The following is a 24088-nucleotide window of genomic DNA, read 5'->3' on the forward strand; positions in this document are numbered from 1 at the left end:
GTTGGTTGGGCTTTTCTCAACTCTGGAGAGCTCCGCTGAAAGGGGGCAACTGCCGGTGCATTTCAATCCGCCGAGCGGAATGGTGGGCTCGTGGGTTCGCCATGTGCGCGTTATGCTTAAATTGACTGGAGTCAGGCGGTTGCTGTGCGTAGCGAGCACGTTTGATAGCGTCTTTTCTTTTCCTTCTGCCAGTGGCAACAGGTATGTGAGTTTGTACTCTTCGGCGGCGATCTCCTGTGATGCTCAAGAGCAAACGTCATTAGCTCGGCACCAGAACACAATCTTTTCTTGGTGAAATTCAACAATGACGACGACGTGGGAGAAAGGAACCGTGGATACATCCGTCGGCATCATCCGCGTGCCCACGCTGCGGGGATCTGCAGGGATGTTGGTGATTGCAGTAAGTACAAACTTCGTGATCTAGACCCTCCGTGCGAACAGAGGAACGCCTTAGCTATTCGAAATTACACTCGGGAACAAAGCTGCGGTGACGATAATCCTAAATGTTTGGCCGTTGAATGTCAGTGAATAAATATGGAAAAAAAATATTTTTTCGCAGAATTGTAATCGGCTCCTTTGAAGTGAGTGGTATATGCTCTTTGTTCCCATTGGAGTCTGATTGCGCCTCGCTGCAGTGTCGTCGTGTGGCACGGAATTTGTACCCTTCTTTCGTGTGATTGTCAGCGTCGTTCTGTACCTCCCCGTTCTGCGCAGCTGTTCCGAGTTGTGTGCCTTATCCGTGGCGCAGTATCACACCGCAGTTAAAGTTAGGGTGTGGTGGCGCAGCCGCAATTTTTTTCGAGGGGGGGAAGGGTTATATGATTCAGCGATACGTTATGCGTGCGTTTATATGTGCGACTTTATATGTGACCGCGCGTAGACGTGAGGGAGCTCAGACAAGCGTGATCACGCGTGAGTATGAACGCGATTGAGTGTCGCTTATTGTAAGCATGACTATAAACGTGTAAAAGTGAGTACTCGTACATGTGAGTGGGTGCTAATACAAACACGTGTGCTGAACTTTGAGGGATGAGGGAGGTATGTATTCCATGTATGTATTCCGCATGCGGAATACATAGATTAGCTTTGTGTGAATCAGCTTCAAACGACCACGCTCACGCCTCCAACCTACAGTAACATTCTGACATGTTTTTTGACATCAATGGTTTCTCATCGTCACATGCAATAAATGTAACGCAATTCATTTTAGGAAGCATTGTGGCATATATTTCATTGGCATTGTTATATATTTAGCACTGTTTATCACCTCTATATGTAGCATACAAAAGACAGTACTAACAAGAAGGACTTCAACTATGTGTTGTAAGTGCACTGCCACTCGTTTTTATGCAACAAATTCAGTTGGCTTGTATTGACCCCATAGCAAAATGATGTCAATGGTGGGACTTAATTTAAAAAAAAAAACTGTCTTTTCTCGACTTAGACTACCTTAGTGTGCTACAAACCTCTCAACTTTGACCAAAGTGGCGTTTTTGCCAAGTGCAGGTTTTTATTTTTTAGAGCCCATGGGCGACACACTGGCAAAACAAATATATTTGTTAATGGTACGTTTTCTGTAAAGTTTGATAAAAGTACATTATGGATTCAATCAATGATTCTGTTTTGTAGAAAATTGTCGAAAACACTATAATTTACTCAGTTTGTCTATGCTATAATGTGAAAATTTTCAAGCTGTCTAGAGCAACTGTTTTATAATGAAAGCACATTGCTAAAAAAAAAAGCAAGTATTGAAAGAATTTGTGAAATGGTCAAATCATCGAGATTTTTTTTTCTTGCCTGGTTTTCAACCATTTCCTGAATCAAATGTTGGTCACGGGTGCAAACAATTTTTCGTCACTCAAAATATCTTGGGGGAATACTTTAGAGCTAATGCCTATATGTGTGCCGTTTTTGGAATCAATTTGAAAGGATTTTTTGGTGAGTGCCCTGGTTGGGATAGTTCGCGTGGAATGACCTCTATAGGGAGCTTGCATAAACGTTGGTGACGCTATGGACTCTGACTAGGCAGCCGTTTTTTTGTCAGAGGCCGCCGGGGAGTGCAGTAGCGGCGACGTGTTTGCGAGCGTCTGCGTAGCTTGCAGGCGTGATCGAGTGCGATCACGACGCAAATTTGACTCCAAGAAGTTTCGTGCCTGACCGCAAGACCATGCCGCAACGCTGCGCCAGAAAGACCTAGAGCGGCACGAAGAAGAGACAAGAATTTGCTCTGAGTGATTCATTCAATCATGCTTCGTGCGGGTGACTGTGTAAGCGACGTGTACTTGTGGCGGCACGTCGACAGCTCCAACATTCATGAATTTTTCATTCTGAGGCCGAGTTTGAAAACCCGGGAGCAGATGAAGCTCAGAAAGGCCCTCAAGGATCACAAGTTTGTGTAGAGTGGCCGGGTACGGGAGCTGTGGGTGAAGAAAGTCGCCACCGACACCATGGTCATCGTCACTCAAGCAAGACGTGTTAAATTGAGGAGCGCTCTTCTCGTGCACGAGCATCATACTCGTAGAATAATAGCGCAGTGGGATGCGAGCAGGCTTCGCTGTTCCTGGCCATGCATGTGCAGTGCACGGCAAGGACCTCACCATCACTCTTGCCCATGAACAAGACACGACCGGGGCTTGTTAACACACTGGGAGTTTAACCTGAACAGACATTAGAATCCACGGCAAAGTCAAGTAATTTAACACCTCTTACTTGAGTGACGATAATCACGGTATCGGCGGTAAAATTCTTCATTCACGACTCCCACTACCAGCCACTCGTCACAATGTTGTGGCCATTGATTGCCTTTATCGAATTCAACAGCTCTTTAATAATCAAACTCGTCCTCAGAACGAGAAATTCATGCGTATCGGAGCTGTTGACGCGCGGCCACAAGTGCACGTACGTCGATTACACAGTCGCCCGCACGAAGTGTGATTGAATGGATTACTCGGAGCAAATTCTCGTCTCTTCTTCGTGCCGCTAGAGGTCTTTCGGGCACAGCGTTGCGGCGAGGCTGATATCGTGCACGAAACTTCTTGGAGTTAAATTTGCGTCGCGATCGCACTCGATCACGCCTGCAAGCTATGCCAAGGCTCGCTAACACGACTGCACTGCTGCACTTTCCGACCGCCTCCGACAAAAATATGGCTGCCCATCCAGAGTGCATAGCGTCGCTGCCAATCATGCAAGCACCCTATAAGACGTTTCTATTTTCTACGCTGTTAACATCATATGCTTCATGCTGAGTATGTTGATTGGGAAATTTGTAGTCACGCACAGCATTGAATATCTCCGAAGTAGTAGTACAAAACTAATAAAGCGGTTCTGAGGTGCAGGACACTAATATTTATTCGATAGGATTCTCAGGTGCACTGTCAAAAGTTCTGCCTTGGTAGGGAGCATCGTGGGGTAGCCCCTGTAAGCCTCTGAGCAATCCTTTTGCCCGGTGTTGAAAGCTCCTCTGAGCATGTCGGTGTTGTCTCTACGGCATTGTGAGGCTTGGCAGCAACACACAAACAATGATTGCGCCACATGCTTGACATCTACACTCGTGCATACAAAATGTAAAAAGGGACTGAAAGCTGCGGCTACTGCAGGATTGGAGTGATGCCAGGGTAATGCTTCAAGTGAAAACTGATGATAGCAAAATGGTATGTTTCTGTAACTGGTATTGCACATACTACAATATTACAATGAAAGCTTGCGGTGCCCTTCTATATTTAGATCCTCTGTTTAATGGATTTAATCATTCACTTTAGAAGAAAGCATTAAAACATTACGATAGTTTGCGGTGCGATGGTGGCTTTTATTACGGCCAAAATCACCTTAATCACGGCAGTGCTTGAACATCAAGTACATAGGTGACTACACTCTCTTCTTTTTTATAACAAAGCTAGATACCTTTTCATGAATCCTGTCGTGCTTAGTTTATCTTGAGAATAAAACATCGAAATGGCGCTCTCGCAGAATGTCGTGACTTTTTGTGTACAGAACATTCACCAGCAAAAGTATTAAAAAAAAATTCTTTACACATGAAATATGGGTATATGTCGTGCAGAGCTAGGGAGCAGCAGCACAGTTTTCACATGGCCTAAACAGCACTTGTTTTTTCTGTAAATGCACCCAGAACAAGTAATGGTCCAAGAGTGTTAATAACAGCAAGTGTAGCGCGTGCAGGAAGAAAAAAAAATGAAGGACATTGGGGGGCACAAGTTGCTTACATGAGCGAGGCCTTACAGCCTTTCAATTTCACAACGGCACAAATAAGCTGATTTCACCACTGTGGAAAAAGGTCTTAGTTTCCTTGTGAATACTGCGGAGGTACTGCTGCAGCTACTAGTAGATGAGAGGCAATTGGATGGATATAATTGGCCCTACTTTACATTTTTTCAGTGCTTTACATCAGTTCCCATTAACGAATACCACGTGGTAAAAATTATCTACAGACCTTGTCAAGGGTATTTTTCGTAGCCTGAGTTGCTTTGTGGTGTTAGGCCTTTTAGAATAAATTTTTACCAATTAGTTCAGCTCTCTGTAATATAAATCGCATGCACTAACACATGCCGTAGTACACTATTGTAGCGATGGTTCAGACCGCACCTTCAACCCCGTGAAAATTTTCGATTTTAATGTGCATATGTGTGTGCACTCATACAAACATAAAATGTGATTGAACACCCATCCCCACATTTAATAAAAATATGGCTATGCCCCTGAAGAGTGTGCATATATTTGAGTGGATGTTGGGTGAACATTACTGGGTACCAACAAGTGTGATAAGACTCAAGGATGGACTGTAGGGAGTACCCACAAATATTTGTCAAAATGTGAGTATGAACAAGAGTGTGGTTGGCCTCATAAGGCTGTGTTAAAAGAAAACCAAGTGCTCTGAATTGATTGCACTTCTTGTTTGTGTGTTTTGTGTTCCACTAAATCTCTCAGCAAAATGCTTATGCATCTTTTTTGAAGTGTGTCAGTGAAGTCCTTGACAAAATTGTAAATTTAGTTTGCTGCCTGCAGGTGACTGTAGAAACACTTCGTTCCTTGATGTGGAGGAGTTTGACTCTCCAATTCAGAGGAAAACATTGCCACATGTTAGGAGGGGCGTCTATTGAACCGGTTACCCTTGGGCTTGTGAAGCCGTGCTTCAGCTGGAAGGTGAGTTTGCCCACTTTCAGGCAGCTCTTCTGGCTTCATTCAAGAGGTATGTTTCTTTTTCATCCACTAGTACTATATTCTGCCGTGTTATAGGAGGTACCATGAAAACTCGCATATAGCCTGTTTTTCGTTTCCTATATTTTTACTATGCCAACATTCTTCCTCAAACTGCATGTGAATCCTAATAATTTCTGGCCCGAATTATTGGTTTTGGTTTCGGCAATACACGGTGCTATCATCGCCATCATCATAAGGTGTCTGCACGCTTCTTCGGTAGGTAGCTCTAGTTATGTTAGATCTGCATGTGCTAGTGGCGTGCAACAATGGGCATTACAGCCACTCAGTGCACATAACAATGACCACGTTTCTACCTCTGTGACTTCCTGCCATGCCAGCTCTGCGAAGGCAGTATTTGCCTGCCCTAATAGAAAGGCTATCTTAGCTACTGAAGCCAACTGTAACTGTGCTGTCGGGCGACATTTCGGCGTCAACGAGCGGTGCACTCGTGGCTGGAGAAAGCAGAAAGGAGTCTTCTTTGTATGCAGCGGTCAGCAAAGAAGTTCATGGAGCCGAAAAACGGAGCGTTTTCTGACGTTGAACTAGAATTGGCGAACTTTTTCGGAAGCAATGGGCCGCACAGCTTGCTGTCAACGTCGAGCTGTTGGAAGCAACGGTAAAAAAGATTGCGCGAGATCAAGGCATTGAGCAGGCGGTCTTCAAGGCGAGCAAGCATTGATGTCCAGCTGCATGCGCTGCGCTGTATTCTTCTTACATCGGCGTACTATGATATCACAGAAGCTGCCAGAAAGCTGCGAAGAGTTGCTTGTGATTTCTTTGCAAAAGGCAGCCTCCTTTCAGCTGGGCCAGATTAGAAACGCTGATATGATGCCTGTATACCTCGATATGCCCTCAGCTCTGACAGTTTTACAAAAAAAAGGCTCAAGGCAAGTTACCGTGCGATCAACTGGGAATGAGAAAACACGGGTGATTGTAATGCTGGCCTGCACGGTAGATGGGCGCAAGCTGCCACCCTACGTCATGTTTGCTCCGCCGCATTAGTCTAGTGGCTAAGACTCAGCTACTGACCCACTGGTTGCAGGGTCGAGTCTTGACTGTGGCGGCTGCATGTTCAATGAAGGCAAAAATGCTGTAGGCCTGGTGCTCAGATTTGGGTGCATGTTAAAGTACTCCAGGTGGTTGAAATTTCCAGAGCCCTCCTCTATGGCGTCTCTCATTATTATAGGGTGGTTTTGGGACGTTGATTCCTACATATTACCTTATGTACCCGAACCTAGGCCGACCCCTTATTGGCAAGGCCAGAAAAAAAAAAAAAAAACTTTCGTCGAATGTAGGCTGAAGGGAAAAAGAAAAGCGAACACCATTTTATTGGTAGAAAACACAGCCCTTAATTTTATTCAAAAGGGCACTCCGTAGGCATGCCCTTTTTCTTACGCAAGCGCACACTTCGTAGGCATGTAGTACGTAAGTTTACTCATCGCCGCTGTCGTCAACATCGCTGTCTTTTTTCTTGCTAAATTTGTCCCAGAGAGCATCATCTCGCCGGCTCGACGAGTCGACCATGAAATCTCGCTGGCTCGACGACCCTCGCTCCCTCGCTGCGTGAACATGGGACTACGTGATTTCAGGACAATGAACCGTACAAAAGTGATGGGGATCTTTATTCTCACTCTAAACAGGCCTGAGCAGCCTCGTCATTGTGCAACAACCGTAGAATGTCGCGAAAATGAGCCTCCGACATGCAAAACTGGTACCTTGAGATCGGCGCATCGAGAGTCATAATGCCGCTAGCGCGGCGGCGCCTTCAGGCAGGTGGCAGCGGTGGCCAAATCGTAGTACTCGAATCTAAGCCGACCCCTGGACTTGCGCACATCATTAAAAAAAAACAACAACAGCTTAGATATAACTATGTACGGTATTAGATCGTATTTGAATTAAGACGCTGCCGAAGGGAGAGAAGTTCTCTAGAAATGTCGTCAGCTGTCATCACAAGGGGTAGATGGACGAATCGCTCGTAATTGACTGAATCAAGTCTGTGTGGAGTCGACTACCTGGAGCACTGCTAGGATTCCCATCTATGCCTGTGCTCGACGCAATTTGGTGTCATCCGGCAGACTCTGTGAAGATCTTGCTGTGTGACTCTCGCACCGAGCTCGTCGCTATCCCGGGAGGGATGACATACCAGCTGCAGCCGCTTGATGTGTGCCTCAATAAGCCATTTATGGACCACATCAATCACCTGTAAATGGGGTGCATGAGGTCTGCAGAGTAATTTGAAGTCAGCTCCACACTCTCGCCACACGCACAAGCAATCTGGACATGCGTTTACCAAGATTTATATGGCAGCATGGATAAAAAAGACCTCCAGAACACCTCCTACACACCGACCCTTGGACAGCATAAACGGTGCACACAAACGGACCTACAATATGGTATGAAGATAGTGTTGCCACCTTGCAGATCAAGGCTGAACACACTAGGTCTGCAGAGCCGGAAGTGACCCCTGCCGGATGAGTGAAGTGGGCCTCGCCAGCAGTGCTGTGATAGTGAATCGCAGCAGCTTGGGCCTGGATTCCCGAGGAGCTCGTTCCTTCAAACAGTGCTCTATCTCAAAATGCTCCCCTTGGCACTGAAGACGAGGAGCTGTGGCTGGACATGTCCGATAAGGGAGCTTCGGATGGGAGCTTGTCACATGTGGGTGAGTGATTGAGTGTAAATAAATGTATTTTTCTGTTTTCTTCGGTCTACATTTGTGTGAAAACATTGTTTCTGGCATTTGCAATGCCCGAAATGCATCTTGTACTACATGCGGGTCCGACCTATACACGGGCTTTTATGGTATGTGTTCAGCCTTGATCTGCAAGGTTGCAACACTATCTTCATGCCATTTGGTAGGTCCGTTTGTGTGCACCGTTTATGCATTCCAAGGGTCGGTGTGTAGGAGGTGTTCTGGAGGTCTTTTTTATCCATGCTGGCATATAAATCTTGGTAAATGCATGTGCAGATTGCTTGTGCGTGTGACGAGTGTGTGGAGCTTACTTCAAATTGGCAACTGCCACTAGCATTCCTCGTGGATGATGTCAAATGCATATGCAGGGTTTGTAAAGATTTCAGGGGAAACAAATTCAAGAACTACAAAGATATTCAAGAACTTTCAAGGCTCTATAATGTTCAATGCCCTCCTTGATAGGTTTTTTTCATTTCAGAAATTTTCAAACAGTGCTCTCAAAATATCTCACAAATATTCTACAAATAAAAATACATATCACAGTGAAAATATTTTGTATTACATGCAATAAGAAATAAATTAAGGTTTGCCGAATTTCTCAATGTAAATTGCTTCAAATGCGCATAAATCTTCGGGAAGCAGCTGCTGACAGCTGCCTATTTGTACACATCACGATGAAATTTCGCTTGTATTGCATGCCATAAAAAAAGTAAAGTGAGGTTTACTGAATATATGAATGCAAAAAGCACAAAGTGCAAAAATAGTGATGGCTGCCCACATCATGTGAGCTCCAGTAGCTTTTGCTGAATTTGGAGATTGAGTGAGTAGCTCAGCAGTCTTGCCCTCTACTGTCTTCCTCAAGCTCTTGGACTTTACAGTGTGTCTAACCCCTTAAGGGCTCATTAAACAAATATATTATGCACCAATATGGCCAAATTTTTTAATGATGTGATATGCTTCAGAAACGTGTTCAAAACACAAAAATATTTGCGAAAATTGTTTATAGTCGATAATCATGTTTAATTGGTCATTCTTTACCCCATATAATACCCTATATTTGGGGCATTTCTGGTGTATTCACAAATTAATTTCTGCAACTCCAGAAAGCACGGGTCGGGTTTGAATTGCCTTGCAGAAAACAAACAATTTCTTGATTGTTCACTTGAAGCTAGTTGAGGCTACCATCCGTGTGGTAGCGTTCAAAGCACGGCACTGCGCAGAGAGCCTTCTCGCACCACCTGCACCAGGTCCTGGTTTCCTTGCGGATGTTCTTGCCATTTACATCTCGCTTCATGTAGCAGACTACGCAGCGGCGTGTCGGTTCTTGCTTCTTCTCTGTTGGTGGTATGTGCGATGGAAAGTGGCGCTCACCAAACCGTTTTGCGTTCAGGGGGCGCCCTGGCCGTCCTTTCTTCTTGGTGCCGGTGTTGGGAGAGTACTTCGTGATGATCTCATCAATAAGCCTTAGCCTATACTCCAGATGAGATGCTCGGCCTCCTCCTTTCTGGTACAGAACGAATGAATTGTAGGTCGCCTCATCCAAGAGGTGTTGGAAGATCTTCTTGTAGGAGATCTTTTTTCGTTTCCGTGGCACTGAGTAGCTCGCCAGCATCTGATCTGCTCTGTCAACTCCTCCCATTGTATGGTTATAATCAAGTATAACTTCTGGCTTCAGGGTTTCTTTGCCCATTTTGTCAATGAATCGCGCCATTTCAGCACTATGTACTGTAGATAGAACCGTCACCAGTTTTTTGTCCATCCACTGAACAGCCAAGCACTTGCCCCTTTGAAAGGCAACCATCTCGCCTTTCTTGAGCTTTGCCTTGGCGAAACCAGGCGGAAGGTCTTTGCGAGTGGCTCGCGTCGTGCCATAGATGTCAGTTGATCTCTTCAAAAGAAAGTCAACCAGTTCTGGTGAGGTGTAGAAGTTGTCAGTTGTGACGCAGTAGTCTTTGTCTAGCAGGGGCTCCAGAAGCTTCAAAACAACTTTCGTCGCCATTCCGAAGGTTGCTGCTTCTTCTGACGAGATCTCAATGTTCGTTTCTTTCCCTGTATAAATTACAGAGTTCCATATATACCCACTTGAAGATTCGCACAGCAAAAATGACTTTATGCCAAACCTCGCTCTCTTCAGGGGCATATACTGCTTCCAGCTGAGCCGGCCTTTGAAGAGCAGCAAGCTCTCGTCGACACTGACGTCCCGCTCCGGCACATACAATGTCCGGTATTTTTCAAGAAGTGCCTGATAAACCGGCCAGATTTTCCTCAGATGAGGTTGAGGGTGTCCTTCACAATTTTCGATTGTCGTGTTGTCGACAAAGTGCAACATTTTCATTATTAGTTCGAAGCGGTTTCTGGACATTATCTCGCCAAAGACCGGAGTCCCAACCAGCCGATTCCTAGACCAGTACATCCTTTCATTTGGTTTTTGCACAATGCCTTGCAGCAACAGGAGGCTCAGAGAAACGCGAAGTTCTTCTCGCGTAAGTGCATACCATTTTCGGAAGCGAGAATGTTGTCCCAGCTTGCTAGAATTCAGAAGCTGAGAAGCGTACCGGTTTGTCTCCACGACGACAACATCAAGCAGCTCATCATCAAAGTAAGCTTCAAAGAGCTCAAGTGGATGAGGGGAGAGCTTACTGTGATCTTCAGTCCCGTGAAACCCCTGAAATCAAACCGTGGAGGTCTGGCTGGGATGTTGTCGAGGTCTATGCGAAACCATTCATGGGAGCTAGCCATTGTATCATCGCTACTGTCTTCTCCTTCAGAGTCACTGTCCGTAAAAACGTCATCACTGTCTTCTTCACTTGAAGAATAAAACACTACGGTGGCATCCTTATCACTCTCGCTTTCATCGTCTGAAGAAGGAAGATTCTCCGCATCAGAACGCCGCACGGATGAGGCCATGTTTGTAAAACGCGCGGGAAACAAGCGCACACATTCCGCCATCTAGTGTGCAAACTATAACCACCGCCAATGACGGAACTTGCGGTGCTTAAACATAGATGGCAGCACAGGTTCCGTAAATCCCCGTTTGACGACCCGGGCTCGTCAAAAGCCTGTAGGAGCATTGCGGAAAACTCATGACGACCACAACTCGTCATAAGCAAAATAGTGGCAACTGCTCTTGACGAGCGCAGGTCGTCATAAGCCCTTAAGGGGCTAATCAATATCTGCCTCTGCTTTTTGAGCATAGGCAGCTGCAGAAGCCATGAGATCATAAATATTCGATTCTAGCCCTTTTTTTTATTTCATTGCATAAATATCTTCTATGCAGTGCTTTTTTCTCGGCTTTGAAGCTTCAAGGTACAGCTTTTTCTGGGCTTCCAAGTTGGCTTCATATTTGTGTCTAGAAGCTGACACTGCCATCCTCAGTTCCCTGATAATTGGAAGCTGCAGAACACCACCTGCTGTCTCAGCTGCAAAACACACAGCCCGCTGTGACACATAGGAAAGGTACTTAAGATTCTCCATGCGTACCTATCGGTTCACATTGAATCCTCATTCATATGTTGCATGGCCATGACTAAGGACGAGCAGAAGCTTTACGATGCTCCGACACTTGTCTTATATATTTATATTGTTGTCTAAGCTTATGTTTCTGCTGCTGCAGAAGCTCTGTGTACTCAATCAACGCAGCGTCTCGAAAGTGTTAGTTTTTTTTACTTGTAGCTATGAGGGCATCGAACTGTTTTCTAAAAGGTGTAAGGCATTCGTTGGGCTTTTAACACACCTGTGTCGGGTCTAGTGAAGAAAGGCCCTCAACGACTGCAAACTTCAAGGGGCTTGGCTCTAAGACTTTCTTTGTAGCACTGCTCAAAAACTGTTTACATTCCATGTGGAACTGAAACACACCCTTTGAGCTTACTTGAGTATTCTTAATAATTTGCCTGGCTCTGTAGCGTAAAATCACCTCTTCAAGTGGTGTGTTATTCTCGACATTATCAATATCGATCATCATCAAGCCAACTATTCTTTTGGGGGAGAGGGTCAAGCACTTCAAAAACTTCGTCAGTAGCTTCATGAGAACAGTTCTTAATTTCCTGCAAAAAAAACAAACATTCGTATGTCTGTCTGGTACTCTACCAGGAAAGACTTCAGTTTCGTTGCCACACACAAAACAAATTTCTAAAGGGATGCTGACGCCCTATAAAGTTAGTGTGAAGTGTGAAGCCTTCGTCTTATCGTGTACAGTTAAACCTCGTTATAACGAAATTGGAGGGCCACCGCTATTTGCTCGTTATAACCAATATTTCGTTATAGTCGTAGCGGGCATTTACCGCAAAAGTTATGCACTCTATTTACCCTAAAAAAATAGCGGGCGAAATAGCATCCCGCCGCACGGTGGTATGCAACAAAATAACCGCATTCCCAAATAAAAAGGAAAAAGTCATGCACCTGTTTTAATGCACTTCAAAATACACAGCTTGCATTTCAGGCAGACTTAGCTGCAAAGAAGTCTGTAATTGGACCTTGATGCATCTTTCTGATGCGAACGATGGCTCGCTCAGCTGCGGCCACAATGTTCAAGCCATCTTCGCCGCCCTCGTGAGCGCCAAAGTAGCGGCGCAGTACGTCCGCCGCGTCTAATGCCTCCAACGTCGTCGGCACGTTTGTCTCTTGTTCATCGACAGAGTCATCGTCACTGGTTTCGTTACGATCACTGACAGGGCACACAATATCGTCATCCAGGAGCTGCTCCGTTGCCACCACTTCCGAGTCCGCACTCACATAGTCGCAAAATGACTCGCTGTCAGGCACGACACCAGCGTCACAAAGTGCCGTTCATGATGCAGCGACTTCGTCTGATGTGGCAAAACCGTCCGGCACAGTGGGCTCGTCTGATGGCTCATCGCTGGCGTCTGGTGCGGCGGCAAATGAGGCGTGTCGAAAGCAGTTTGCGATCGTGGTCGCCGTCACACTCATCCACGCCGCCTGAAGCATTTCGAGCGCAGCGTACAAGTCAACATTGGTGTCTCGCTTCATCCTCATGTTGAGCAGGAGCTTGTCTATCACACGCTTGCGATAACCTGCCTTCAGCGACATAATCACGCCTTGGTCAAGCGGCTGTATTTTCGCTGTGCAGTTGGCAGGAAGGAACAGCAACTCGATGTTTCGAAGCACGGCAGCGGTATGGTGGGCGATGCAGTTATCTAAAACAAGGCACACCTTGCGGGCCTTTGCCAGCTTCTCGTCCCATTCGCAAAGCCATTTTGAAAAAATCTCCCTGGTCATCCAGGCTTTGCGATTGGCTACGTACTTGACTGGGAGCTGCCTCTCCCCCTTGAAGCAGCGAGTGGATGCACTTTTGCCAATTACGAAAATTGGCAGCTTCTCAGAGCCGGTCATGTTTGCACAAAGTAGCGCAGTGATTCGCAGCTTACTTTGTTTGTCGCCATGGCACGGCTCATCTTTGAGTGCTAACGTCTTGTGCGGCAACATCTTGAAAAAGAGAGCGGTTTTGTCCGTGTTAAAAATATCCTCCGCGCTGTATTTTTCTAGCAGCCGCACAATGTTTTCTTTCGCCCACTTGTTAGCCTCTGCTTCGTCGACAGATTGCGATTCGCCGCAGACCGCTCTCCCGACAATGTCGTGGCGCTCCTTGAAGCGTTCGAGCCAACCCGAACTTGCTATGAAGTTGTCATAGCTCATGATGTAGGCAAAGTCTCTCGCTTTTCTTTGCAGCAAGGCGCTGCTCACCGGCAGATTCACGGCCCGCGTGTCCAAGAACCATTTAAAAACGGCCCTTTCGACCGCTTCAAAGGCAGGTGCCCTCATCCTCTTAGCGCTTCCTTTCATGCCACGTGCAACAGCGTCGATGATGGACTCCTGCTTGCTCAAGATGGTTGACAGTGTGCTCGTCGATACGCAGAAGTCTCTTGCCACGTTGCCTTTCTTGTTCCCCGATTCGACGGCTCTTATCATAGCCGCCTTCTGATCTAGCGTTATGCGCTTTCGCTTCCCGCCTGGCGCATTCATGTTGCTGGAATCACGAGCGCAGCACGATAAAAGATAAGGGGGAAGCAGTCGAAAGAGAGAAGAAACACGCACGCAAAAGCAACGCGGCTCACGTCGGCGAGCGACAACACTTGCAGAGAAAGTGACTGTGAAGAGGAAGGGGCAGAAGGGGACGCTCTTTTGCGCTGCCCTCTAGGAACCGGTTACTCAAGGGGAAGGGGTATGTAAGATTAGAAAGTGCGCCTCAGTGCCATGAGAAAGGGGAGAGGGAGAATATAAAGAAGACACAAAACAAAAGGGCGAGACGTTCGCGGAGCTGCGGAATTGCTCCGCTGTCGGTGGTAGCCAAGTGGCGCACGTGCAGCGACCTCTCCTCCGGAAACAACGCGTGCCGTCTGTTTTACACGCGTTGCTGGAGGGCGCGTGGCGGGAGTTTTGAACTGCTAGATACAGTTCTCGCGTTGCGCGTCGTCTCCAATTCGCGTTGTGCACTGCCGTGACATCGGCTCAAAATTTTACTTCCTAGCAAAATTTGTTCGTTATATCCCATAACAGGCAAATATTGCCTCATTAAAACGAGGATTTGAATACATTGGTTTGTATGGGGACATTCAAGGGGAATTAGGATTTGCTGGTTATATCCATTATTTTGTTATAGCCCGTCTTGTTATAACGAGGTTTGACTGTATATGACATCATGGGTACAGTTGATGTGATATTCGCCGCAATGTTCTCGGCATCAATGCGTACGTCTACACCAAATACTGTGCTGACACGGGTGTTGGCGACAAGTTGTTTGGCTTTCACTTCCACTTCACAAATTATCACAGCCAATAGGGTGGATGGATTGGAGGCAGAGTAAGTGTCCACAGCAACCAGGTTGCGCTTGTAGTTGACCTGAACTTGTCTGGCAACAGGAAATCCAGAAAGATATCCTGTGATGGCATCCCTTGACTAAATCGTTAAGTCGCACTTTTCCTCGAGTTGAGTGTCTGTCGCCTGGAGTGTTGGTACACTCACAAACACCGGTTGCCACATATGAAACTGATCTGGTTGCATCAGTGGCAGTACAAGGGGGTGCTGCCTTTGGCTCGGTAGTCCGGAGGTGTAGAGAAATGGGCCAGGTGTTCATGTGAGGCATTTCTTTCTCGCAGAATGCCACATGCGTGGCAATAAATAAAGAAAAGTTGTATGCTCTGAGGAGGAGGAGGGCACGCTAGATGAGTGTGAATCCTCGCTTACTGCCTGGGAGGGGTTGCCTGGTATCCTGTCCCCCCTCTCCTGTGCAGGCCAGTTCGTTTACTGTGGAGTAGGGCGTGGTGGCACCTGTTACTTCTGGCTGGACGTTGGTGACACCTCTAAAGCAGGTCCTGACACAGAAACCTTCTTTTTTTTTTTTTCTCGACGTGAATGTTGCTGAATTCCAGTGTTGAGGGTCTTGCTGGTAAAGGACCACTTAGTAGCCCTTAAAAGGGCTGCGACATGGAGGCACAGATCTCCCGATAAACAGGAGAAAAGTAACCACTGGAGCACAAAAAACGTGACCCTCCTGCTTGAAATTTAAGGTGGCTGCCCTGTGCCCCCCCCCCCCCCCCCATCGTCGAAGAAAGAGAAAACATTAATAAAATAATGTTTCTTGAAAGTAGAATGGGTTGTTTGCTTCTGTATTTTTGTTAACAATTCTTGAAGTATTTATCGTGAAAGAAAATTTTACTGTGTGGGAAGAAAATGAACGGGAGAAGGCAGGCGACGCAGATCAGTGCTGGCTTCTGAGGTTTTATTTCAGAAAGGTAAAAGTACAGTGGAACCTCATTACACTGTACCTGACAAGGATGCGAAGGAACTAGATGCTGAACAGTCCTGCAGCCTTCATGTAAGCAAGAAATTTCCACCTACTGGCTGGTAAAACGAAACATGTTGCATAAGAAAACCAAAAAACACACTTATTCAGCAGAAATTGAACGCCAGAAGCCCATCACTCGCATTTCCTGCTTCAGCAGCCTCGCTGTGACAACTGCAGCTTCAAAGCTATTCCGATGAAAGGCCAACTGGTTCGTCAGACCTGTCTTTTTCGTGAACATTCGCATCACATCCAGTGCTCGTGTTGCTTTAGCCACTCAAGGACTTGGCTCATCCTGCAGCTTGGCGTTGTCATCGTCCTGTTCCTCAGTGTTTCTCGCCCACGGTGATTCGCCACAGTCAGAATTGAGGATGTCACTGTGGGATAAATGTATACGTTTTTTGTCACAAAACATAGCAAACGGCACTTACTCGCTGCCCTCTTTCGCTCCAAGACTTTGGTGATCAGCGCCTCACGTTCACTGTAGTCTATGTCTTCTTGTGTCGCATCCACTTAGCTTGGGCTCGTTTGCTGGGTGAGTGCAATGAATTGTGCACTTGCAAAGCAGTTGTGGGCAGTAGAGTAATCTGCCTGCTACCAAGAATAGGCCAAGAAGTAGATGCCACTTAGCCTATTTATGTTGTATGTTTTGCCATTTTTCATGGCAAGAAGCATTCTTTGTAGCAAGTTTATTCAGTAGAGGTGCTTCACCGACCAAATGATACCCTGGTCCAAGGACTAAGGCAGTGCAGTTGTGCTTGCTGTAAGAAGTTCCAGCATTACGTCAAAAAGGTTGTGAAGTTGCACCTATATTGGTGCATTGTCGTCAACAATGAGAACTTTTCTTCTGCTTGCAGGAAAGCGACGGTTCAGCAGCAGCACGTATTCCTAGAATAGCTTTTTGGGATCATCCAAGCCTTGGTGTTGAAGGGATACAACACACCTGATGGAAGTCCACCCTTGAAGTAACTCAGCCTTGCCAATAACAAGGCGTGCAGCTTTTCACTCCCAGCCATGTTTAACAGCAAAATCGACTGATAACCTCTAAGCCTTTTTTTTAAAAGCAAGCATTAAAATGTAAGCAAGAGACAAGCACTGCTCTTAAAATCGAATAGATGTAAAAGTTGATGCATTATCCGACAAGTGTATTCACTTAAAAGAGGTAATCCGATTCCCCTTTGTGCAAATCGATAAAAAGCATGCTGATACATGCTACCCTAGTTGAGCCACCTCGACTGCTTCGATAGTCTTCCTAGTAGCATACTGCTACATACCAGCGGCATGCAGATCAAGAGGACAAGGAAGATAGACTGGTGTAAGCTTATCTGTATGGCTGGCGTTGCTCGCTTAACTGGCTGTAAATATATAAGTGTCGACTCTGGTGTCGACTCTTCCGAGTTGGTCTCCTCTCGTAACATATTTGGGGGAGGTGCGGGTTCTAAACACCGCCATTCTTCTCAACACCGCCATGGTTTGATTGTAACTGGAAACAAAAGTGCAACACCTACAATGTGCACTGAAACCCCCAATATAGCCACTTGGCACATTCTAGCGGCATGCAAGCGTACGTTACGTACATGCACCGCCGGGCAGTAACTGCAACTGTAGCATGTACATGTCTGCTCCGAAAGGCAGTTTTGCTGCTACAAACCCCATTTTTGTCTGCTTCATAAGCTGCTCTAAAGCACCTTAAACCAGTAGCATCATTGATAGTATGACCTCGTGCGAACTCAACCCGCTGCTCTTCTGTAAAGGGTTCGGAAGGGCAATGTAGGTAAGCGCTTGTCGTTGGCACAAGGCACCGTTAGCAAACTTCGTCTGGGTGAGCCCAAGAAGAGGAGTCGACGCGGCCCAGAGAAAGTCTTCTTCCACCTTGCATGCAAAAGGTCTCATCACATCGGCACGCATCGTCTTCAAGACCTCGCATTGGGTAAGGGAATACAACATAACCGTCACTTGGCCATCACTGTAGGATCGCGAAAAAGAGGGAAGACATGATCGTACGTGTTAGACGGCAAAACAAGCGAGTCTCACGACATGGGCACGCGGCGTCGCCAAGATTTGGCATTGGGTAAGGGAATACAACATAATTGCAGCAGCCGGGTCGTTAAACCCTCAGCTGCCGGCCGTTCCAGTATTGGCGAGGGTGGCAGCAGCAGCAGCAGCGACAAGTATCGCAGCAGCTGTCGCGCCCGCCACTTGCCCATCACTGTAGTATCGCGAAAAAGAGGGAAGACATGATCGTACGTGTTAGACGGCAGAACAAGTGAGTGTCACGACATGGGCACGCGGCGTCGCCAAGATTTGGCATTGGGTAACGGAATACAACATAATTGCAGCAGCCGGGTCGTTAAACCCTCAGTTGCCGGCCGTTCCAGTGTTGGCGAGGGTGGCAGCAGCAGCAGCAGCGACAAGTATCGCAGCAGCTGTCGCGCCCGCCACTTGCCCATCACTGTAGGATCGCGAAAGAGAAGAAAGACATGATCGTAGGAGTGAGACTGCAGAACAAGTGAAAAAGCTCTTGCAACGGCAGCTGGCTGGCCACAATCCTCACATTGCCCTCTCCTAAATTTGCCCTATATTGATCTGAAAAGGCAACCGGGCATCACCCATGCAGTTGATATGATGCTGCAGAAGCAGTGACACTGGTCTTCCCCAATTCAGTTGCTGCTGCAAAACACAGGTAAATACACTTTCAATGATATAAAAAACATAAGCTTTATGTTCATGAGAAAAGAAGGGTAAAACGCAGATCCGTTTCAACGTAGACTTTTCCGCTCCGCATTGAATGCCAGTCACGATGTCAAGTTTTTTCTCAACAGTCAGCAGGCAATGCTTTCCTTTTTTATTAGGCATTGTGCAGTCCTTTCACAATACGCGTCCACAGATGCACGTCGAACAATTCTGCACTTGAAGTTAAGCTGGTTGCGCACAGATCCAAATTGCTCAAAGCGACGTCAGAGAACACACAACCTGCGCAGGCAACTAAGGCAACAACTAGAAAACTCACCTCTTCGTTGTCACTGTCACGTACACTTGCACACTGTTCTTGAGGGCTCGCGAGCAACGAGGTGTAGCTAGGTTGCTCCATTATGGCCTCCGAGATGGCGTGCGGCGTAGTTCGGAGGCTGGGCGGGCGCAATGGCCCTGGAAATTCGCAGGTACACATGCAATGCATAGCTCGGAACAGCTCGAATTTCGCGAATTCCGTGCATTTTTGGTTGGTCATGAGAATGCGAGACTGCAACTGAAAACTGTGACCGGCGTTCCTGCAAGTCAATAGTACGCATTAACTCGCGTGTACATGATTAACGGCTACGGATTAAGCGGGTAACAAATGCATTACCTTGAAGGGAACATAAGGTTGTGATTCATATTAACTACTGTCCCCCCCTCTCCTGTGCAGGCCAGTTGGTTTACTGTGGAGTAGGGCCTGGTGGCTCCTGTTACTTCTGGCTGGACGTTGGTGATGCCTCTAAAGCAAGCGCTGACACAGAAACCTTCTTTTTTTTTTTGTCGTCGTGAATGTCGCGTAATCCCAGCGTTGAAGGTTTTGCTGGTAAAGGACCACTTAGTAGCCCTTAAAAGGGCTGCGATGTGGAGGCACAGATCTCTCAATAAAGAGGAGAAAAGTAACCACTGGAGCACGAAAAACGTGACCCTCCTGCTTGAAAGCATGGCCTCGAAATGGGGCCATTTTATTGTTGGAATGTCGGCTGCTGTGGCTCCACTTCTTTGTTTTTCACGTATATCTTGTTGTTTCCTTTTGAAGATATCACGCAGGTTCTTAAATCGTTTCTCAACAAGGACACCTGAAAACAAAACCCTTGCTGTAAGGATGTCGTGTGCATACTGTATTGCTGATAAATTTTCTACTTTATTTCAGCACAATTGTGAGCAATCTTTATTTTCTTTGCCCAGATCATTTCGGTTGCAGCACCCTAGAAATCTGAATATTGGGCATCAAAATGAATCACATGCCATTTAAACTGAAGTATTGGTAGGGGCTTAAACATTGCGAAACCACGACATGATTGAGGGAACCTGCAGCCGAGGGTTCCAGAAATGCCACCCACCTAGCGTTTTGGACCGTCCACCTACATGTGCACGACATCACAGCTGACGCAATGATTAGTTGTGCAAAGAGTTATGTAGCAAAGAGTTATGTACACTGTTTCTTGAAGGTAAGCATGTCTGCCAAGCTACTGTAACAAAGAGGCTGTTTATACTGTCGGCAATTGAAGTTCACTTGTAAAAAGTGTATTTCATGAACCCGCACATGATGTCTTTATCACCTTCACAGTGAAGCTTTCTAAGCATTACTGCATTGTGCAAAACTCCACAGGTGAGTATATACCATTGGTATCGGCCAAGCGCAACTGTTGTGTACAGCGGGAGTGATTGTTGTCAAACAAAAGCTAACATGTTAAATACCTTGAAAAGGAGGAGGAAACTAACTAGAGCAAGATGACAATTTTTGAGAAAAAGAAATGTAACAAACATAGTATATGACTCAAAGTGTAACATAGAGAGAGCGAGAGGAAGGAAAATATAAGAAGAAAATAAAGGGACCGAAACATGAAAACACACCAACACATAGAAGCAGACAGGAAAAATTGACTTTAATATATATAGGAACAAAGAAAACAAATAAAATGGCAGCATATCCTTGGAGTGAATGATGGGGAGTGGGGCGAAGCATTCGTCCGTCCATTCGTTCTTGCTTCCGTCCGTTCCTGTGTATGTCTGTGTAACCGTCCATGCGTCCATCCACCCGTCCGTGCATGCGTCTGTTCGTGCATCCGTCCCTGCGTTCGTCCATGCATTCGCGCCTGCGTCCGTTCATGCGTCCATCCGTGCATCTGTCTGTGTGTCCGTTCGTCCATCTATTCAGCACTCCAAGTACCACCATCTCGCATCTTTTCATCATATATTCTCCATATAGAAGCACCGCAATCCAGCGGACATTTCAAGGACTAAACGGGAGGTGGCACATGCACACTTTCTTACGGCTTGCGCTTCGAGTTTACTTCCCACCTTTCACCACCTCGAATTCATGGTATATACTAGTTCACTGTATTCATGGCTATGCGGCGCAACGCTCGCTAAATCTTTCTAAAACCAAGGAGGTCACACCCAGCGAGTATAACGTAGCAACCCTTTCTTGTCAGATCATGCTCAATGTACATGCCAATAGCTGCTAATGGGGATCGCAGCGTGCGCGTTACCTAAAGGCCGAATGCTGCTGTCTCTCATTCCCCCTTAGCAGCCGTTAACATGTGCATTGAGCACTATCTTTTATTGTTCAACAATGCACAGAAGAAATCTCTCATCGGAACCACCTTGGAGGTCAAAATTGTAAGGACCGCTATTTCGGGTATGTGCCACTGGTGGTTACGTACTACGAGGGACGCACAAGCCACGCCATAAGGAGTTTCGCCCCTAAAACGAGGCGCAGTTAGAAGCGAAGAGATATAACCTCTGGGAAGAAAGGAATAATCGAAATATAAAGGCACAAATAGACAAACACAGGAGAGGAAAAGAACAGTTGTGAAGAAATGAGGATTAGATATGGGCCACATTAAAGAGGAATAAATTTCCCCATCTGTGCTTTCCTTCAGTGTTCGCCCAGCTACTAGAACACTACAATTTTTTTTTTTACGATTCATGTCATTTGGCATCAACAGCATGTCTGACTCCCAAATCCGGACATTTGAGAGTGCTGCTAAACATGTTTTGTTTGTCTTAATTACACGCTCCTCTATGGAGCGCACGAAATGCGCTCAAAGCAGAAGCTACTTTGCATTCTTTTTTAAAACAGCACAACTGCAATACATAGACAGAATTAAAGCGTAACACCCTTCCCCCTCCCTCACCGCGCACTAGATATTATGCATTGCAAAGGCCGCACGTTCACAAAAGCACACGTTCCCTTGGCCAGGCGATGACGTACAAACACAGCAAAGAGCATGCGCTAGGTGAGTTGGCAACTGCGAGTAGTATTTCGAACGTCTGAGCTTTATTATCAGCTACACAATGTTCTGTCACGTTGATTTCGATGTTAAACTCGGAAAGTCACGAGAACAAATGTGCACACAACTGCGCTCGCATACATCACAGTCAATACATCTAATGCAAACTAACCATGTAACCTTGCAGTACAAATACCAATATTTTCATTGTTCATTCATTGGCAACGCCAGCCATGCAGTACACACCTGTTCTTGCTTATATAGCTACTCAAACAAAAAATCTCTGTACTTACTCGACATGCTGAACATGCTTCCGATCTCTGCCCAAGCCCGGTCCTTCCTTGTCCGATCTTTAAAAGAAGGGTGCCGCTTGTCACACAGATATGGGTACATTTTAATCGCGTCGATGAGGAGCTCGGCCGAGTACTCACAGCTGGCCGTGGTGGCATTCGCCTGATGCGAGGAAAAATCCATGGAGGAACGTACGTGTCGTTTGTACCTCATGGCAGTAGGCAAGCGCAACGAGAAAAAAAATATAACCTACGAGGAGGCCGGATGTAAACAAAGGCTGACGTCACTTCTGGTCTTCGCTGATTGGTTAAACTGTTTTGCGATTGCATTCGCGCCATCAAAAAATCGGTCAGGAAGCGACCGTTCGCGACTGGTTGCGACGAGTCGCAAATGGTCGCGCGACCGCGGCTAGTCACCGTTGTGCACCAGCCTTTACTGTGGAGTAGGGCTTGGTGGCTCCTGTTACTTCTAGCTGGGCGTTGGTGACGCCTCTAAAGCAGGTGCTGACACAGAAACCTTCTTTTTTTTTTTCGTTGAAGTGAATATCACTGAATCCCAGCGTTGAGGGTCTTGCTGGTAAAGGACCACTTAGTAGCCCTTAAAAGGCTGCGATGTGGAGGCACAGATCTCCCAATAAAGAGGAGAAAAGTAACCACTGGAGCACAAAAAACGCGACCCTCTTGCTTGAAATTTAAGGTGGCTGCCCTTTGCCTTTCCCCCCCCCCCCCCCCCCCCGTCCAAGAAAGAGAAAATATTGATAAAAAAAAATGTTGCTTGAAAGTAGAATGGGTTGTTTGCTTCTGTATTTTTTTAACAATTCTTGAAATATTGTTTATCGTGAAAGAAAATTTTACTGTGTGGGAAGAAAATGAACGGGGGAAGGCAGGCGATGTAGATTAGTGCTGGCTTCTGAGGGTTTACTTCAGAAAGGTAAAAGTACAGTGGAACCTCATTACACTGTACCTGACAAGGATGCGAAGGAACTAGATGCTGAACAGGCCCGCAGCCTTCATGTAAGCAAGAAATTTCCACCTACTGGCGGGTAAAATTAAACATGTTGCATAAGAAAACCAAGAAACACACTTATTCAGCAGAAATTGAACGCCAGAAGCCCATCACTCGCATTTCCTGCTTCAGCAGCCTCGCTGTGACGACTGCAGCTTGAAAGCTATTCCGATGAAAGGCCAACTGGTTCGTCAGACCTGTCTTTTTCGTGAACATTCGCATCACATCCAGTGCTCGTGTTGCTTTAGCCACTCAAGGACTTGGCACATCCTGCAGCTTGGCGTTGTCATCGTCCTGTTCCTCAGTGTTTCTTGCCCACGGTGATTCGCCACAGACAGAATTGACGATGTCACTGTGGGATAAATGTGTACGTTTTTTGTCACAAAACATAGCAAATGGCACTTACTCGCTGCCCTCTTTCGCTCCAAGACTTTGGTGATCAGCGCCTCACGTTCACTGTAGTCTATGTCTTCTTGTGTCGCATCCACTTAGCTTGGGCTCGTTTGCTGGGTGAGTGCAATGAATTGTGCACTTGCAAAGCAGTTGTGGGCAGTAGAGTAATCTGCCTGCTACCAAGAATAGGCCAAGAAGTAGATGCCACTTAGCCTATTTATGTTGTATGTTTTGCCATTTTTCATGGCAATAAGCATCCTTTGTAGCAAGTTTATTCAGTAGAGGTGCTTCACCGAACAAATGATACCCTGGTCCAAGGACTAAGGCAGTGCAGTTGTGATTGCTGTGAAAAATTCCAGCATTACGTCAAAAAGGTTGTGATGTTGCACCTGTATTGGTGCATTGTCGTCAACAATGAGAACTTTTCTTCTGCTTGCAGGAAAGCGATGGTTCAGCAGCAGCACGTATTCCTAAAATAGTTTTTTGGGGTCATCCAAGCCTTGGTGTTGAAGGGATACAACACACCTCATGAAAGTCGTCCACCCTTGAAGCAACTCAGCCTTGCCAATAACAAGGCGTGCAGCTTTTCACTCCCAGCCATGTTTAACAGCAAAATCGACTGATAACCTATAAGCCTCTTTTTTAAAAGCAAGCATTAAAATATAAGCAAGAGACAAGCACTGCTCTTAAAATCGAATGGATGTAAAAGTCGATGCATTGTCTTTC

The 24088-nt window shown here is 46.3% G+C and overlaps 2 protein-coding genes across 6 annotated transcripts; one reads left to right on the forward strand and one right to left on the reverse strand.

Moving 5' to 3' along the window:
- LOC142796305 (uncharacterized) lies at positions 1-24088 on the forward strand. Of its 5 annotated transcripts, XM_075886614.1 has the most exons (4): positions 1-201; positions 264-400; positions 5020-5203; positions 19108-19450. In XM_075886614.1, exons 2-4 carry the CDS (start codon positions 305-307, stop codon positions 19224-19226), a joined length of 399 nt encoding a protein of 132 aa, XP_075742729.1. In that variant the 5' UTR covers positions 1-201; positions 264-304; the 3' UTR covers positions 19227-19450. The 5 variants fall into 5 exon arrangements, with proteins under 5 accessions (XP_075742729.1, XP_075742731.1, XP_075742728.1 ...); XM_075886616.1 differs by lacking the exon at positions 19108-19450 and adding an exon at positions 23802-24088 and having other exon boundaries at positions 2-400; XM_075886613.1 differs by having other exon boundaries at positions 2-400.
- On the reverse strand, positions 8789-10810 carry LOC119171768 (piggyBac transposable element-derived protein 4). The gene is made up of 2 exons (XM_075882629.1): positions 10544-10810; positions 8789-10490 (listed from the first exon to the last, which is right to left on the reverse strand). Exons 1-2 carry the CDS (start codon positions 10808-10810, stop codon positions 9072-9074), a joined length of 1686 nt encoding a protein of 561 aa, XP_075738744.1. The 3' UTR covers positions 8789-9071.

Source organism: Rhipicephalus microplus, chromosome 2, assembly GCF_043290135.1.
Source record: "Rhipicephalus microplus isolate Deutch F79 chromosome 2, USDA_Rmic, whole genome shotgun sequence".
Classification (NCBI taxonomy): domain Eukaryota; kingdom Metazoa; phylum Arthropoda; class Arachnida; order Ixodida; family Ixodidae; genus Rhipicephalus; species Rhipicephalus microplus.

What these genes read in the sequence shown, in the direction of transcription:
- LOC142796305 (XM_075886614.1), top strand. Translation starts at nt 305, where the DNA reads ATGACGACGACGTGGGAGAAAGGAACCGTGGATACATCCGTCGGCATC. An exon ending in CAGGGATGTTGGTGATTGCA is followed by an intron (nt 401 to 5,019) that starts GTAAGTACAAAC and finishes TGCTGCCTGCAG; the next exon opens with GTGACTGTAGAAACACTTCG. An exon ending in CTTCTGGCTTCATTCAAGAG is followed by an intron (nt 5,204 to 19,107) that starts GTATGTTTCTTT and finishes TCTCCTGTGCAG; the next exon opens with GCCAGTTGGTTTACTGTGGA.
- LOC119171768 (XM_075882629.1), bottom strand. Translation starts at nt 10,810, where the DNA reads ATGGCCTCATCCGTGCGGCGTTCTGATGCGGAGAATCTTCCTTCTTCA. An exon ending in TCACGGGACTGAAGATCACA is followed by an intron (nt 10,491 to 10,543) that starts GTAAGCTCTCCC and finishes TTTGATGATGAG; the next exon opens with CTGCTTGATGTTGTCGTCGT.